Source organism: Drosophila miranda, chromosome 2, assembly GCF_003369915.1.
Source record: "Drosophila miranda strain MSH22 chromosome 2, D.miranda_PacBio2.1, whole genome shotgun sequence".
Taxonomy (NCBI): domain Eukaryota; kingdom Metazoa; phylum Arthropoda; class Insecta; order Diptera; family Drosophilidae; genus Drosophila; species Drosophila miranda.
The window spans coordinates 31,078,575-31,094,152 of NC_046675.1; the positions used below are offsets into that span (position 1 = coordinate 31,078,575).

Here is a 15,578-nt window from a genome sequence, read left to right on the forward strand (position 1 = left end):
TTTCCTTTGTTTTGTTATTTAAATGTTGCCTTTCATTAAAGTTTCTCTTTAGTTTTTAGTTTTACACAATTCAAGTTTCTGTGTTCTTCAATATTAATAATGCCTTCTCTGCAAATCTTGTTAATAATATAATTTTAGTTTCTTTTTTTGTTTTGTTTTTGTTTTTTACATATTCTTTTCACAGTTTATTGTCGTTTCTCGACCTTCGATTGTTGTCGAGATATTAAAATACAATACAAGGTATCCAGAGCGCCCAGCGAGCGCTGGCCCCTGCCTCTTAATCAATTTTGTGTTCAACATTCGCAATAAATGATATATTCTTCTGTTGTTCTTGTGGTTGTTGTGTAGGTAGCATTTTTGTTTTGTTTTTGTTTCTTGGTTTTCGGTTGCCCTTGAAATAACTTGCCGTAATATATCATTTGCTTCAGTAACATTTTCTATATGCTTTGTCATTTGTGTGACTTAAATGTAACGAATTCTAGAGGAATTCTAATAAGAATCATCTTCTATGTCTAAACGGAGGAAATGCCCTTTCCGAAACTGTACTCGTGTCGTAGGAGGCGTCAAGTAATTCCATTCCAATGGTATGTACACGGAAAGAGCACTTCAACTTCGGCCCTTGCCGCCGTTTGTTTCACATCCTGTCCATATTCTTTGCTGGTTTGCTGATTAATTAAAGCATTTTCGAATGTTTGCTGAAGGAGAGCAGTGGAAACAATACAAAGATAGAGATAGAGAGAGAGAGAGAGTTTTATCATAGAAAAGTTCGTATGAAGTTCGTGGCTATCGAAGTGGAGTGTACAAATCGGATTAACTATCTATAATGTCTGTATGCTTTTATGTTGAATGTATCTCTGATTTATATATCGTATAATTAGTTGCTGGAAACCTCGCTGGTAGTTTTTTCTTTTCTCAAATATTTGAAGCGCCTTTTCTTCATCCTCATATCCTGACTTTTCTTCTAATGTGTGTTCTTGTTGTTGTGTTTTTCTTGTGGCAACATTTTGAATGCATTCTGCCTGTCGTGATTTGGCAATTCTTTACGTATCTCTGTAGTGGTCGTAGTTCTGATTTAGGAAGCTGCAGCTTGGATGGATATGAACCTGTCAATATATATTTAACTTTATCTTGCGTTGTTGTGTGTTGAAAGCTGAATGAATGGACGGAAAGGTTCAAATCAATATCCGTAGCCATGAGTGAAAGCAAAATGAACGAACATTAAACAACTGGATAGGAACAATAGCTACGTTTCTCTTATATATCTGAATGTATATATTTCTTTGCCCTATAGTCCTAATACGAGTATACTATTTATAAAAGTTAACTGCTCGCATCCATCACTCTGTCTGTCTGTCCTACTGTCTGTCCCAGGCCTGTGATATGTTTCCTTAAAGTGAACCAATTGGGGAGTCCTCCTCCCTTCGGGAATGCATTGCAAAATGTTGCCCAAAAGAACGCCAATAGAATGTCTCTCAAACTAAAATGTAATGTAATTTGCAAACTATCTTTGGTTTTCCTCCTCCTTACAGTTTTCCTATTTTTCCATTTATGCTAATGTGTTACGACGCTATGTGTGTTTTAATGTAATTTATGTGTCTTTGGCAAGCAGGTAACGATTTTTACAGCTCACACTATTAACTTGAAGGTACTTGATGCGTTTGTTTTTCGAGGCAAGTTGATTGGAACCGAGCAAACGGCGCAAACGGATTCTATAGCGATTCTCTAGAAGCGTGAAAATGTGAAGCGCGGGTTAGCTACAACAAAATCGCGTTATACGTAGTATATAGTATGTGTCTATATATATAGAGAGATAGAGAGAGATAGAGTGTGTGTTCTCATTGCTCTAGTTTAAATTATATGATACATAGCTGTCGCTGTAGCTGTGGCTGTATACTGTGCCCATCGCTAGCCGGCAAAAACTCGCACATTTTGGGGTTGCTGTGGAGTTTTTGACGGAGCGCAGAGCAAACAAATTTTGTATAAAGCCTAAGATCTGGTAATCGGTAGACGACGACAATCGATAGTCCGGCTGTGGTGTGTGTGTGTGTGTGATCCTATTTACAGCTTAAGTTGAGAATTTGTATTAAGTTAAACTTGCTCATCTCGCGCTTGGTAAATATTTGTTGTGGTTGTTGTTCGATTAATACGTACATATCTCATATATCTCTAGAAATAATCTCCCGTTTTGTAGTTACCCAAACCTTAAACCTAAACATTAACATTAAGTTTAGGTTTAATCGTAAGTTAGGCTTATTTAAGTGTTAGTGGTTCTTTGCTTGCTTAGACTGTAAATATATTTATATATAGATTTATATTAATTTATATATGTATATATACTTAAATAACTGCCATCGCATCATCTGAAAATCTATAACTTTCATTTACAGATTTTCGATTTAGATTTAGCTAATTATTTATTAAACATTTTATATCCCCTTTCCGCACGCTGCTCAAGCTTAGGCGTTGGCTTAGGCAAGACTGTCAGCACTTGAACTTTCTCCTTTCCTTAGATGTACTTTCTTTCTTTGGTTTTCGGTTATTGGTTTTTTTTTCTCCTTCTTCCTCTTTTATCTCATTTTATCTCAATAATAGTTTTTAGTAATAATAATCGTAGTAATCGTATTACGAAAATAATAGTGATCTTAGGTGTGTAGTAAAAATTAATTTAAATATGCATAATTTACAAGTATCCTTTTTTCAAATGTTATCCATTATATATGTGTATATGTATTGTATGTACTCGTATATATATATATATCTATCTTGTATCTGTTTTCCATAGTTACGTTTAATCTGTTTACTGCTCTGCTCTTGTGTTCTCGGTTCTCTCGGTTCGTTAAATGCATTTGTTTTCATGACTTACAAAAATTAGATATTTTCTCTCTTTTTTAATTTTCATTTTTGTTTTTCTCGTTTTTTGTTAATTTTTTTAATTTTCATTACTTTTTGTTGCTGAATATCTCCCTCGCCTTTCGGTTGTAGAATAGAAAAAATTACGGATCTGGACTTAGCTTAGGCCAGCAACATGCCGAATGGGGATCACAGGCCGGCGGATGCCACGTTGCTTCCGCTGCTGCTGCTGATGCTGCTGCAGGCTGACCTTGGTCCTTTGCTATTTGGCTGCCTGGCTGGCAGCTCTCTGCAAGGGTTACTGTAAGAATTGATGTGAAAATTCGTAAATATATTAGTCACACATGCATTACATAAAGGGAAATGTCTGTTGGCTGTTAATCGTTTTTTTTTTATACGGATTAACTGTGTTTTTATGATTTTGTTTTCGGTTTTAATTAGGTTATTTCAAATATGTGTATTCTTTTTTTTGGTTTTGTTGTAAAATGGCAAAGGTGGCAGAATGTGTGTTGACTAGCGCGCTAGAGAAAGTAAAAAGCAGGAGACGCCAGTATTGTATTGGATTTGGATTATTCACTTACTGAATTCAGTTCAGTTTTGAGTTCGCTTTGAATTGGAATTGTGCTTGGGTGCTTAAAGTGTTTTCGTTGTAGTGGTTGTTGTTGTTATTTTTCTTGTTGTTGTTGTTGGTTGTGGTGTTGTTAGTGTTGGAAAGTGTTATTCACCCGGCTCCTCCATTATAACTGATTCACCGGCCCAAACAATCGGACGACCCTGGGTTGTGGTGGTTTCAAAATTGATTTACATTGTAAAACTTTGTTTCTTAGGAGAAGATTAATTGTTAGATTGCGCTAGCCTAAGCGTAAGCTATTTTATAGTATAAATTGTGTATTGTATTTATGCTATTTATCATTAGCCAGGTGTTTGCCATTTTAGAAATGTAAGAGTATTGGAGTATTGTGTGTAGTGTTATTCGTTATTGTGCGTGTGAGCAATATATGATATGCACCACTTTACTGACGATTCAGTTGTGGTTATCAAATGATAATAGTCGAGAACTTATTTTTTATATGTATTTTCTTGGTTAATCATCTACGGCATGCACTAGAAAAATGCTTAAAAAAATGTGAGTGAGAATGTGAGTTGGTTTCTACGAGTATGTGATTAGTTTTTGGTTTTTGGTTGGGTAGTTCGGGGATAGAGAAACATACCTATATGAGTATTGAACGAGTCTATGTGAAAGCTACGTTGTAGTAACGGTAGATTTATGGTGACTTAGCGAGAGAGGATATATATTCATTTTTGTTTTCGATTTTGATTTGGTTGCGATTACGATCAACCTTTTTGTGGTTCATTTGACTTTTCATCATACAATGTCAATAGCTGTTGTTGTTGTTGTTTTGGTGGTTGTTGGCCTCATGGTTGTGGTGGTTGTGGGTGTTTCGGTGTCTGTGTGTGTGAATATAACAAGCGTTTCATTTACAGGAGTGCGTGTGTCTGTGTCATTATTTTATATGTAAATAATTCTAGCTAAAAACAAATGCATTTGAGATGTTCACTATTTTATCAATATTATTTTAGGTTTTTGTTTTTTTTTTTGTTTTTGGTCGCTTTGTTAAGCGTATCGAACCAATCAGTAATCGGTTGATAGTTTGGTCTGCTGATTTGACAGGTGTTTGTTTTGTGATTAACTACTCTACAAATTATTTACTTTTAGTTGCTGGTTGGTTAATGGTCAATTCTTTTACTTGGTTTGCACATTACGGTCAATACGGAACTAAATGTCGAGACATACGTATGCAAATGTATATTTTAATTATATATATTGTGTGATTGTGTGTGTGTCTGGGTTTATACATAAATATATAGATAATGCAAGTGTTTTTTAGCAACTTGCTAGTGCCAGTTCTAGCTAAGTTTCAATTTGTATTTGTACGTTTCGAATTTAGTTCGCAGATGTATCGCTAAATCCTAGAGTTTGAGTGAATCAAGTGATGCTAACGATGAGCGCCTAGAGCCTAAACCTATAGAAGAGCAACTGACCAGTGAGGTGGTGCCAAAGAGCTTATACCAGCCGATCACGATATTTGACAGATTCAGATCGTCGAGCATTATCTGAGCGACGCCCATAAACACTTTCTTCTCGATGCGCCCGTAGTCGCCCCATACGGTTATCTGTAAGAGAGGTCAAACGATTAGTTAGATGTCAATTGATTTGAATATACATTTCAAAGAGTCTCGCCTGGAGTATGCAACCAGCGTAGGAGTGCTTGAACACCAACTGCTGCTGGTAGAGCGGGTCCAGGGTGCGACGCGCCGTCGAAGTCTTCATCTTGTCCACGCAATCCTTTCCCGACACCAGATACACCTTCACATATGGAGCGGGCAGCATCTTCGATGAGGGTTTTTGCTACAGAGAGATTATCCTTTATTGTGGGTGCTTTTTTCTTTGAGATGAGTATGTAGAACGTACCGTCAACCCTCTGGCTCGAATGACCTCCACCTCTAGAAAGCCCTTCTGATGGCACATCGATAGCTGGATGTCGCCCAGTGAGGGAGCACCAAGCACCTGGCGACCCACCAGTTGTCCTGGTCCCAGGCCCTCGACAAACTCATTGAGGGCTCCATCATTGCGCAACGAGGGAGAGAATCTGTATGTTTCATTGGGGATATGACGCAGGATAGGAGTTGTTTAAAGAGTATAGTATTAGTAGAGTCTCTTGATAGCGATTTCATTTGGCTTTAATTTTAAGATCATTTAAATAAGAGAGATCATAAGAATTCACAACAAATTTTTCAAGAAAAAGAAATAACTCTTATACACAGGGAGTTGTAGAAAGACAGTTAAATGTAGTTGTAGTTTGTTGGTGGTTGGTGATTGGTGGTTTGGTGGTTGCGACTGCGTCTGTTGTGGTCCGAAATGGTTGAGTGTTGGGTGGTTGGGTGACAGGTGGTTGTGGCAGTGCAAAAGGAGAGAGACAGAGAAAGACAGACAAGTAGAGGAGTCACAGATCGCAATACGATGGGGTCATGCAAGCGTTCGGAGCGTTCTCAGGAGCAAAAGTGCAGAGAAGCTACTTGAACTAGCTGGGGATCGTAGTCGTTTATATGATCAGTCTATATCTCAAGAGATGATAGACTTGTTTGTCTATTCTTTGGATGGTAGGGGAGGGAGGGGTGGGCAAGTACCCTATAAAGAGCCACAGTGCTGGAAAGGTCTAGGTGCCTAGGTCTAGGTCGTACTCTAAGTACTCGACAGTTGTCTCATTTACACACGCACATCGAGAGGTGAGAATAACTTTCTTATATACATATACATATATGTTGATATTGCTGGAAATCAAAAGGATTAAATCAAGACTGAAATCAATACAAATTGTACTTTTTCACGTGGTTACAGAAAAATACACAAAGAAGTGGTAGAATCGAAACGAAACAGAAGGAAACGGAAGGAAAATTACGTGGAAAACATTTAAGAGAAAATATATTTGAGGTATACGGAAATGCAGGCTCGCTCTCAACGGTTTCAAGGCTCACATAGACAACAATTAAGATGACGGCAAAGAAAGGACACAAAGAGTTATAGGAAAAGAGAGAGAGATAGACAGCGTGTAAGAGTTAGAGTAAAATTATAGTTAGGAACGCGACATAGATAACCATATACAAAAGCCAATCGAAAAATAGTTTTTTATTTAAAAGTTGGACAGTTTAAAGGAGAGTCACACAGAGAGAGAGAAGAGGCACAGGCAAAGTTGAGAGAGAGAGAGAGAGAGATGGAGAGGAGAGTTTTCAATTTCATAATAGATATTTTTTGTTGATGAAATTTTAATTTAATTGCTATTGCTATCGTTATCGTTATCGCTAACGGCAGAATGCCGAACGATCGAACGGGGTAAACTTACGATGAACCCTCGGAGCTAGAGATCGAGTGTATACTGCCGGCACTGTAACGGGTCACCGATAGCACCGGCGGCACCTCCACCGATCGCTGGATGCTGCCCGCCGAGCCGCGCGACTGCCGTTGGTAATATGGATGTGGTGGTGGTAGTGTGATATGATGGTGGTGACTAGCGGAGCTAGTCGAGCTGCCTGAATACTGTGCCTGATACTGCTCTTGTTCTGTCGGAAACAACGATATTTATACATATTGATTGAATATCTATATATATATTGGTATATATTGATATATACTACTCGTATGTGGCATGTGGTGGCATATGGTACAGATACATATATATATATACAAAAAGGGTGTGTTACGTTATCGTTATCGTATCGTTATCGAAACTCAAAAGCGAAAAAACAGCAACAATGCAGAGTGAAGAGAGATTGCGACGCTGGACCAGTTGGTCCCTGCCTATGGAACTATCATCGACGTTGGGCTCTTGGAAAACGGAACCGAATCTATATCGAAATCGTTATCGTAATCGTAATCGTAATCGAAGCTGGCAGCACCCGAAGAAGTAGCGAAAAAACTGTACAGAAATCAAAGCCACAGAGAAGAGTCGTAAACGTAAATTGTACAACAAACAAAAGAGTAAAAATTATAAAGAGAGAACACCAACTGAATATCGATAAGAACATAGAACATTATAGACTAATTATACACATTATCCTATATGTATATATATATTTATGTATTAGCGAAATCATCAAAAAATCAACATAAAACATTTACTCATTTGGCAATTCAATGGCTACTAATTTTGCAGGGTGATTATTTTTGTTTGCAATTTAAAGAACTGGCATCGATTCCCACATTGGACCTCCGCCAGATGGACTCCACTAAACAGTTGCTTGGATGTACATACATACATATGTGTTCTTCTAGTTGTTTTTTAGAGTATTATTATATATCTGTTGTTGATGCACTTTCTAGTATCGCTTGTTCGAATGCTTGTTGAATACGAATTTGGTTGCTGTATTTGGTTTGGCCAATTCTCAGATGATTATTTTTTTGGTGGATGCTGCTTTGGTATTTGTTGTTGTAGTTGTGGTTCTTGTTCTTGTTGTGGTGAGCTTTTAATGTGTGTTGGTTGTTGTTGTTGTTTTGTTGAATGGCATGGCTGTTGACTTTCTGTGACAGAGCTCCCTGTATATATGTTTTTTTTTAAATAGATAAATATCCAAATTGATTTCGCAAAACATAATGAAACTGAAGAAAGGAAATTTTCTTGTAGGAAACAGATGATAAACATTAGTTCGTTGATCAAGATCCTCGGGCATGCCGACACCGATCTGTTCAGTGTTGGTTAATGTTGGACAATGTTGGGCAGATGTGTATGGTGTGTGGTGTGTGGGGACGGGGACCCTTACGATACATATTTCTTCTCCGGCGAGTATGAATAATGTTTTGGATAGACTCTTACCGCACACGACACGACACAAGCTACATAGTAAATGGGAATTGATTGGATCGTATCTCTAAGCTTTAGCTAAAGCTTTACGAGTAGTGATATCATTATGCAATACAGAGATACAGAGATAAGGAGGCTGCAAGAGATTGGTAGTAGCTGGTATGTCGAGTACGAGTGGGGCTGGTAACGAGTATATAAGGCATAGGTATATAGGTATGGGTATAGGTATTGGTATTGGTATAACTCAATGCATGCAAATCGAACAGAACTTTAGAGTACAATGTTGGATATGTGTTGGATATAGAAATCAATATATAGAAATAGTATTATCGATAAATGGCATTAACAATTGTAACGGGGGTTAGTTAGTAATTAAGTATTATTCTTGATAAACAAATCTCGCTACGAAATGAAAATGCAAATGCACACACACACACCCCCCGATAAACCGCCCCCACATACAGTGAGCGTGAAGAGTGTGTTGCCGCACAGCCAAAAGCTTTGCGTTGTGCCGCATTTGCCCAACAGCAACTGCGGCCAGGCAAAGCTTTTCGTGTGCCTCGCATCATCGCCTTGGGAATTCAATCGAGTATTCCCTGTTAAGCCTAAAAATACGTATCGACTTTGGATTGTTTGTTGGTTTTTTTGGTTTTTGGTTGGGTTTGTTCTGGTTTTTTGGTTTTTAGTTTTGTTTTTTGGTTGGGCTTGCTGCGCCTGCGTTTCAAGGTGGAACGGAAATCATAAATCAAGTAAATCATCACGAGGAGAGGCTGGCTGGGTACAGTTTGTCATGCCTGCAGAGCGTCAGAGCGAGAGCGAGAGCTTTTGCTTTTGGTTGAATTCAAGCTTTTTGCAGAAAAGCATTTAAGAGCGAAAGAGCGAGAGACACGGAAAAAGAGAGAATGAAAAGCTCTTACAGCTACGAGTAGAAGGACATGACATCCTGTGTGCTTAAAGGGATGTTTTTTTTTTGTTGTTTTTTTGTTGGATTGGAGGCTTACTTGGAGAGTGTTTCTTGTTGTTACTGTTACTGGTTTTTGTTACAGGTACTGTTACTGTTAATAGTTTTGTTACTGTTACTGTTTCTGGGCTAACTAATGTTTATCATCTTTTGATCATTAGTTTTTAGTTTTTCATTGATTTTCCTTCCATTTTCTTGTTCTTCTTTTCCTCTTTACGAAAAAAGGCAACTCAAAACCATAAGAAAGTCACCAAAAATTAAAAGTGAACCGAAAATAGAACTGATAGTTGTATAGTAGCATAGATTCAGAAAGAGTTAGAAGATAGATAGAGTAGAGAAAGAGTAAGTTGGACTTGTGCGCACCTTTCCCCACCGGCGCCATCGCCGAAAAACTGCTCAATGGGGTCCGCCTCCGAGGACGAGCCACGCGAGAGGCCACCACCAACGCCTCCGGCCGTACCTCTGGCACCACCAGCGGCACCACCGACGCCAACGCCACCGCCACCGCGCAGCTCGCGCGTGATATCACCGGGCAGCACCTCTTCGCTGCGATGCACCGTGAACGAGTTCTTACCCTTCTTTCCAAAGCCCATACGTCTTTTACGACCTTCGAGTACGGCATATACATACATATATTTCATATGTTATTTAATTGTTTTTTTTTTAGTATTTTTTAGTAGTTACGATATTGGTTAGTATAGCAATGGGTTAGCTTCAATGGTTATATATGGTTATACGGTTAGTAAGGAAAGCAAAAAGACAAATATATGGATCTAAGAATGTATGTAAAACCAAAGAGACGGCGATGGAATGCAGCATCAGCCGGATACAATCTCCGGTTTGAGCCTACAATGCATTGACTAGCGAATAACTGATTGATTGACTGACTGACTGTCTGACAGATCAGAATGTCTGTCTGATTGTCTGAATATCGATTACGAAACACAAGGCAACTGAACGAGAGAACTGTAAACGAGCGCAAACACGAAAAAATGGATTCAAAATTGTCCTACCTGTTGCGGACAGCTGGGAGGTGGAATTGGATTTCTTGCCCATGCCGCTGCCGCCCTTTGGCGAGCGTTCCTGGTCCACGGCGCCGCCTTTCTTCCGATCATTAGCGGTATCCGATTGGCTTCCATCTGCAGAGAGAGAAAGGGCCCATTAGCTATGGGATATTTAATTTCTTAGAATGGTTAAAAAATTCTACCAGCTTTATCTTCTCCCCCGGTGCCACCTTCTGTGGACTTGGCACCGCCCTCAGGGCCGTTCTTGTCCTTGTCGTACTCGCTGAAGTCGTCATCCAACATGGCATCGATAGCATCCCAGTCGATGGCATCGAGCGGAGCATCCGCGTCCGCATCCGCATCGGCATTTGCGTTCGTTGTTGTTGCGTTTGTATCGTTCGTATTATTTGTATTTGTATTCGTTGTTGGATTTGTGGCAGTTGTTGTAGCATTTGTTGCAGTTGTTGTTGTTGAAGTTGTTGTCGTTGTCGTCGTTGTTGTCGCCGCATTCGTTGCATTCGACGATGTGTTTGTTGTTGAAGTTGTGATTGTTGTTGTTGTATTGTTGATGAGATTTGTGCATGTATTTTGTTGTTGTTGTTGTGTGGGATTTGTTGCGTCATGAGTCAAGTTGTTAACGTCATTCGTTGTTGTTGTGTTCATTGGTGTTGTTGAATTGGTGTTTTGTTGTTGTTGGTGTGGTGTTGTTGATGATGATTGGGCACGGTTGTTGTTGTTGTTGTTATTGTTCATGTAATTGTTATAGTTGTTAATGTTGGTGTTCGTATTGGTGTTGGTGTTGGGTGATGCATTTGTTGTAATTGGTTGATTGGCGACACCATGATGTTGTTGTGGGGGATTTGCAAAAGAGGAAGAAGAAGCATTATTAGCATTATTACCACCGAGGACGACATTGCCAGCAGCGGCGGCAGTAGATGTTGCACCACCGCTCCCACTACTAGATTTCGTCTGTTGCTCCGATGATGCCATCGTTCCGCCGATAGCGTTGATGCCTTCTTTCCCTTTTTTGTTGTGACTTTGACTAACACTAACACTACTCGCTTGTTGTTGTTGGCTATTGTGGTGGTTGGTGATTGTGGTGTGATTCTGGTGGTGTGATTGGTTGAGTGTGGTACTGTTACTGTAACTGTTAATATTGTTGGTGTTGTGTGAACCACCGCCCCCGCCCCCGCTACCGTTTCCGACTCCGATTCCGATGTTACCGCTGCCCCGCTGCTCGCCACCATGCTGCGGCAGTGTATAGTCCATCCCCGTCGATCCACCGTCCCGTGCCTCCATGGGCGAGAAGTTGTGCGCGTTCTGTGCACTAGGCGGATGTGGCAAATTCCGCCGACGCTTCAGGTACGGCGCTGCCGGGCCGTAGAGCTTCTGCTGATTGGTCCGCTGCAGATCCAGCGACATGGCTCCTCTCTGCTGCCGGTGCGGCCCGCGAAAGAGTGATGGGGCAACGCCGCGCCGGGTCCAGCCCACGTCCGAGTCGTAGGTGATGGTCACAATCTTGTCGTCGGTGACGAGGAAATGCGAGTGACTCAGCGGATTGTGGGCATCCACATTGGCGCCCATGTACGACTGCCGGATGTTCGTCTCAGACCCGTAGCGCCGCGACATGGGCAGCTGTCCCTCCGACGGAGACGACGAGGAATGGGGATAGGGGTAGGAATGGGGATAGGGATAGGCGGCCGCCTCGTGTTGGGCCACCTCATCCTCGTAGCGAATGCGCCGGCGGCCCCAGCTCTTGTTGTGCAGGTCGTCGTAGTCCAGGGACCGCGACTGGCCCTCGTGGAACATGCGCCGGCGGTCGAGCTTAGGCTTTTTCAGGATCGAGGTGGGCTGTGCCTTGGCCGTCGACTCAGAGATGGGCATGGAGGAGACCAGGGCGTCCTCGCTCAGCTGGCGCGAGAGACGCAGCACGGACTGGGTGGGCAGCGACGGAGGCGCCGCCAGCTGCGCCTTGGCCCGCCGATGGGCGGTCGGGGTGGGCGTGTGCACGTGATAGGTGGGCACGGCGCCGAGGTTCACCTGGGGGCCGGTGAGGCCGCCCAGGAAGTGCTGGTCGACGCACTCGCCGCACATTGCCGGGTCCATGGTGGGCAGCGAGGGCTCCGAGCTGCTCGGCTGGTACATGGAGGCGGAGAGCGAGGGGCGGCGAAGCAGTTGCTCCGCACTGTACGGGTACGCGATCGGTTGGTGCTGCGGATGCGGATGCGCGTCCACCAGGCAGCAAGGATCCGTACAGGCTCCGATTGTCAGTCCGGGCATTGCCAGGGCCGTATTCGTGGAGAGCACCACCGGCTGGCTGCCGTTCTGGCAGTGGCTGCAGCTCTTGTCCAGATGGTCCCGCACATAGCCCACGTACGAGCTGGGCGAGGAGGATACCGTGTGGGCGTGGTCATGGGCGTGGGCGTGGACATTGGGAATGGGCGAGGAGCTGCGGAAGAGATTCATGACGGGCGTAGTAATGCGCTTGAATTGCTCAAAGCTGGGCAGCGGCAGCGGCAGCGGATAGGCATGAGCAAAGGCTGTGGCGGAGGGGGAGGCGGTTGGTGTCTGTCCGTTGGGCCGTCGTTGAAACATGTCGTTGGGCGTCAAAAATGACGGATGGTTGGTGGACAAATGAGGCGAATAGTAGACAGAATGCGGATGCAGATGCACATGAGGATCGAGTGGTTCGAGTGGATCGAGCGGATCGATGACCGATGTCTCCTCAGCGGCTGTCGCAGGCTCCACAAAGAACTGCTCCACCAGTTCGCCGCTGTTCGCGTCCGTCACCAGGACACGTTGCGGTGCTCCCATCCCCATCCCACATCCCATTCCAACTCCGTGGCCGAGCCCCGCCGAAATGGGTGGGGAATCGGCGGCCGCCATGGCCGCCAAATGTTGCAGTTGCTCGAGCTGCTCCAGCAGGAGGAGCTGCTGTTGTGTGCCGCCACCCGCCATGTGCGAAAGATAGTCGCAGTCGTCCACCTCGATGGTGTTGGCACGTTGGCTGGCTGCATCCAAGGGATGCATCATCCGGAGTCCAGTTACGGGGCCACCAGTGCCTGTGGCACCTCCCAAGAAGCTGTTGCGAACGCCAAAGAGATTGCGCCAGTTGCGGGGGAAGCTATCGGTTATTTATCGTGTAACGGTAACGGGTGGTATCGGTAACGGGTGGTGTTTTTATCGGGTTTGGTTTATATCGGGGTGGTGTCATGCAAAGAGTGTTTTACGTTTCGTTTTTGGCATTTCAAATGACCAAATGGTGAGTGGGGGGTAGGTGGTGGTTAGTGGGTGGAAGACAGCACTCGGCGTGTGGTGGATAACGTTGGTTGGTGGTGGGTTCGATGGAATGTTTTATTTGTTGTTATTTGATGATCAAAATACATGGAATACAATTGGAACGATCGACGTCCGAGGTCAGAGTGTGTTATGTGGTGTGTGAGTGTGTGTGTGGTGTATTTTGTGGTGTTTTGTGGTGTTTTGTGGTGAGTGTTGGTGAGTGGTTGGTGGCGTGTGTAAGCGTGTGTTGAGAAGCATTTCAAACACAAAAGAGAGTGGCGAGAGCGCGCGATAGAGAGCGGCGAGAGCGTTGAGAACGAGTTGCATTTTATTCGATATTTTTTTTGGATTTGTCGGTTTGGTTTTTTTTTTTTTTTTTTTGGTAAACGCAAAAAGTAAATGCAGAAAAGAAACTTTATGTTTTTTTTGTTGCCTTGCTTTTGTTTCAGTGTTTTTCAGTTTTGTTTGTTGTTTTTGTGTATCTGTGTGGTTTTTGTGTGTCTACAGATTCGAAATCGGTTTCGGGCGGTAAGCGCGCTGTTTCTAATCGACTAATTCAGAGCCTAATTGAGGGGGAATTTTGGATTTTGCATGTAGCTTCTTCTACTCCACAAAATGAATAAACAGAAACAGAGAGAATCGGCCAATTCGTGGATGTGTGGCCCGTAGCGGAATTTCAGCATAATTTTGGCAGCGTTGCTTAGGCTTGGCTTAAGCTGTTTTTTTTTTATTGTTTGTTGGCTAAAACGAAGCGGACGCTATGCTGGTGCCACTCACCTGAGTCCCCGCGAGGTGCGCGGCCGCTCCGACTGCGTGGAGAAGGCGCTGGACGTCACACTGACCACCGACTCCATATCGGAATCACCGAACTCGCCCATAAAGTCCTTGTCCGGCGACAGCGAGTGCCGCGGCCGCATCCTCGCGTCCATCGAGTGCAGGTCGCTGTCGGACAGCCCTGTGTAGTGGCGCTCCCAGCCGCCCATCCCGGTGCTCCGGTAGGTGGCCTGGTGATGCGGCTGTCGTGTACGATGCCTCCCAAAGCGGCTGCCCGAGGCCAGACGCTCGTCAAAGTCCTGGCCGAGCCGGTCCCGCAGCATGGCGCTACGCGATGTTTGAGGCACCTAAAGGGAAAGTCGATATTCTGATGAGATAGTCGATAAAAACGCATGTGTGTCTGGTGGTCTTACCTGTGGCAGTTGCCTCTTCTTTGGCGATCCTGTGGGCGTGGCTGTGGCCGACCGCGACTGGAATCTCTGCTGCTGTGTGGCCGATGTGGCTGCAACGCCCGCACTCGGACCCGAACCCGGATAGATGGAGGGCGCGTTGGGCGAGCCGTGTACTGGAAGCACTGGGTAGTCTATGTACCGATCGTCCGGTGGCGACAATGAGCCTCTGCGTGGACTGGTGCTCCTATAGCCGTAGCCTGGACCACCAGAGGGAACTCCTCCCACTCCGCCGCCGCCTCCGCTGTGGTAGCTGTCGTTGGGTGCCGCCGAATGACTGCGATGACTGAGGCTCATGCCACCGGGTCCAATGCAGGAGGAACCGCCGACACCATTACCTCCGCCGACTCCAACGCCGCCGCCGCCGCGTCGATAATAGCCCGTGGCAGATGCCTAGAGTCGAGTAGAGTCAAGTTTAGTGCGGCTCCAATGAAGGTAGCCCCCAGAAAGAATGCCATGCCCCCAAAGGGACACATCATATCATATCATATCCCTGCCACGATTCCCCTTACATACTAGGCATGTGAGTGGTTGGGTGGTGGAGTGGTTTAGTGGTGTGTCCGAGTGGTATACAGTGTATGGTGGATAGTGTATTTGTTGGTTACTGCAACTTCTACTGGAACATTGATATTGGATATACATAATGGATATACGTAGATACTGAATTACGATTGAAGAGCGATAGAGAGATAGGCACAAAAGTTGATCAATTAAAATACATTGAGAGAGAAAGAAGCCGCACTTTCTTCAATCTTCAACAAGAGAATGGCTGATCTGATTGATGAAGGTGCAGAATGGTTGTTAGATTATTGATTAGTTGGTTGATTAGTAAATTAGTTTCGAGTTAAAGATTAGCAAAAGTTCGTTACTGAAAAGTGCAGCTATTGTTGACGGTGTGATTCTG

The 15,578-nt window shown here is 43.8% G+C and overlaps 1 protein-coding gene across 28 annotated transcripts in view; it reads right to left on the reverse strand.

Moving 5' to 3' along the window:
* Positions 1-40: 40 nt before the first annotated feature.
* LOC108154948 (regulating synaptic membrane exocytosis protein 2) overlaps positions 41-15,578 on the reverse strand; it is a 186,268-nt gene continuing 170,730 nt past the window's right edge. For 14 of the 28 annotated variants that reach the window (XM_033390192.1, XM_033390193.1, XM_033390206.1 and 11 more), the window contains 9 exons: positions 14,639-15,067; positions 14,229-14,572; positions 10,376-13,296; positions 10,182-10,307; positions 9,532-9,775; positions 5,324-5,501; positions 5,093-5,260; positions 4,062-5,025; positions 41-3,151 (listed from right to left, as the gene is read on the reverse strand). In XM_033390192.1, the coding sequence (XP_033246083.1) occupies positions 4,822-5,025; positions 5,093-5,260; positions 5,324-5,501; positions 9,532-9,775; positions 10,182-10,307; positions 10,376-13,296; positions 14,229-14,572; positions 14,639-15,067 (4,614 nt within the window). In that variant the 3' untranslated portion in view covers positions 41-3,151; positions 4,062-4,821. Of the gene's footprint in view, positions 3,152-3,431; positions 3,625-4,061; positions 5,026-5,092; positions 5,261-5,323; positions 5,502-6,752; positions 6,970-9,531; positions 9,776-10,181; positions 10,308-10,375; positions 13,297-14,228; positions 14,573-14,638; positions 15,068-15,578 lie in introns of those variants that run through there. The other 14 variants (XM_017285453.2, XM_017285452.2, XM_017285445.2 and 11 more) reach the window with 9 other exon arrangements.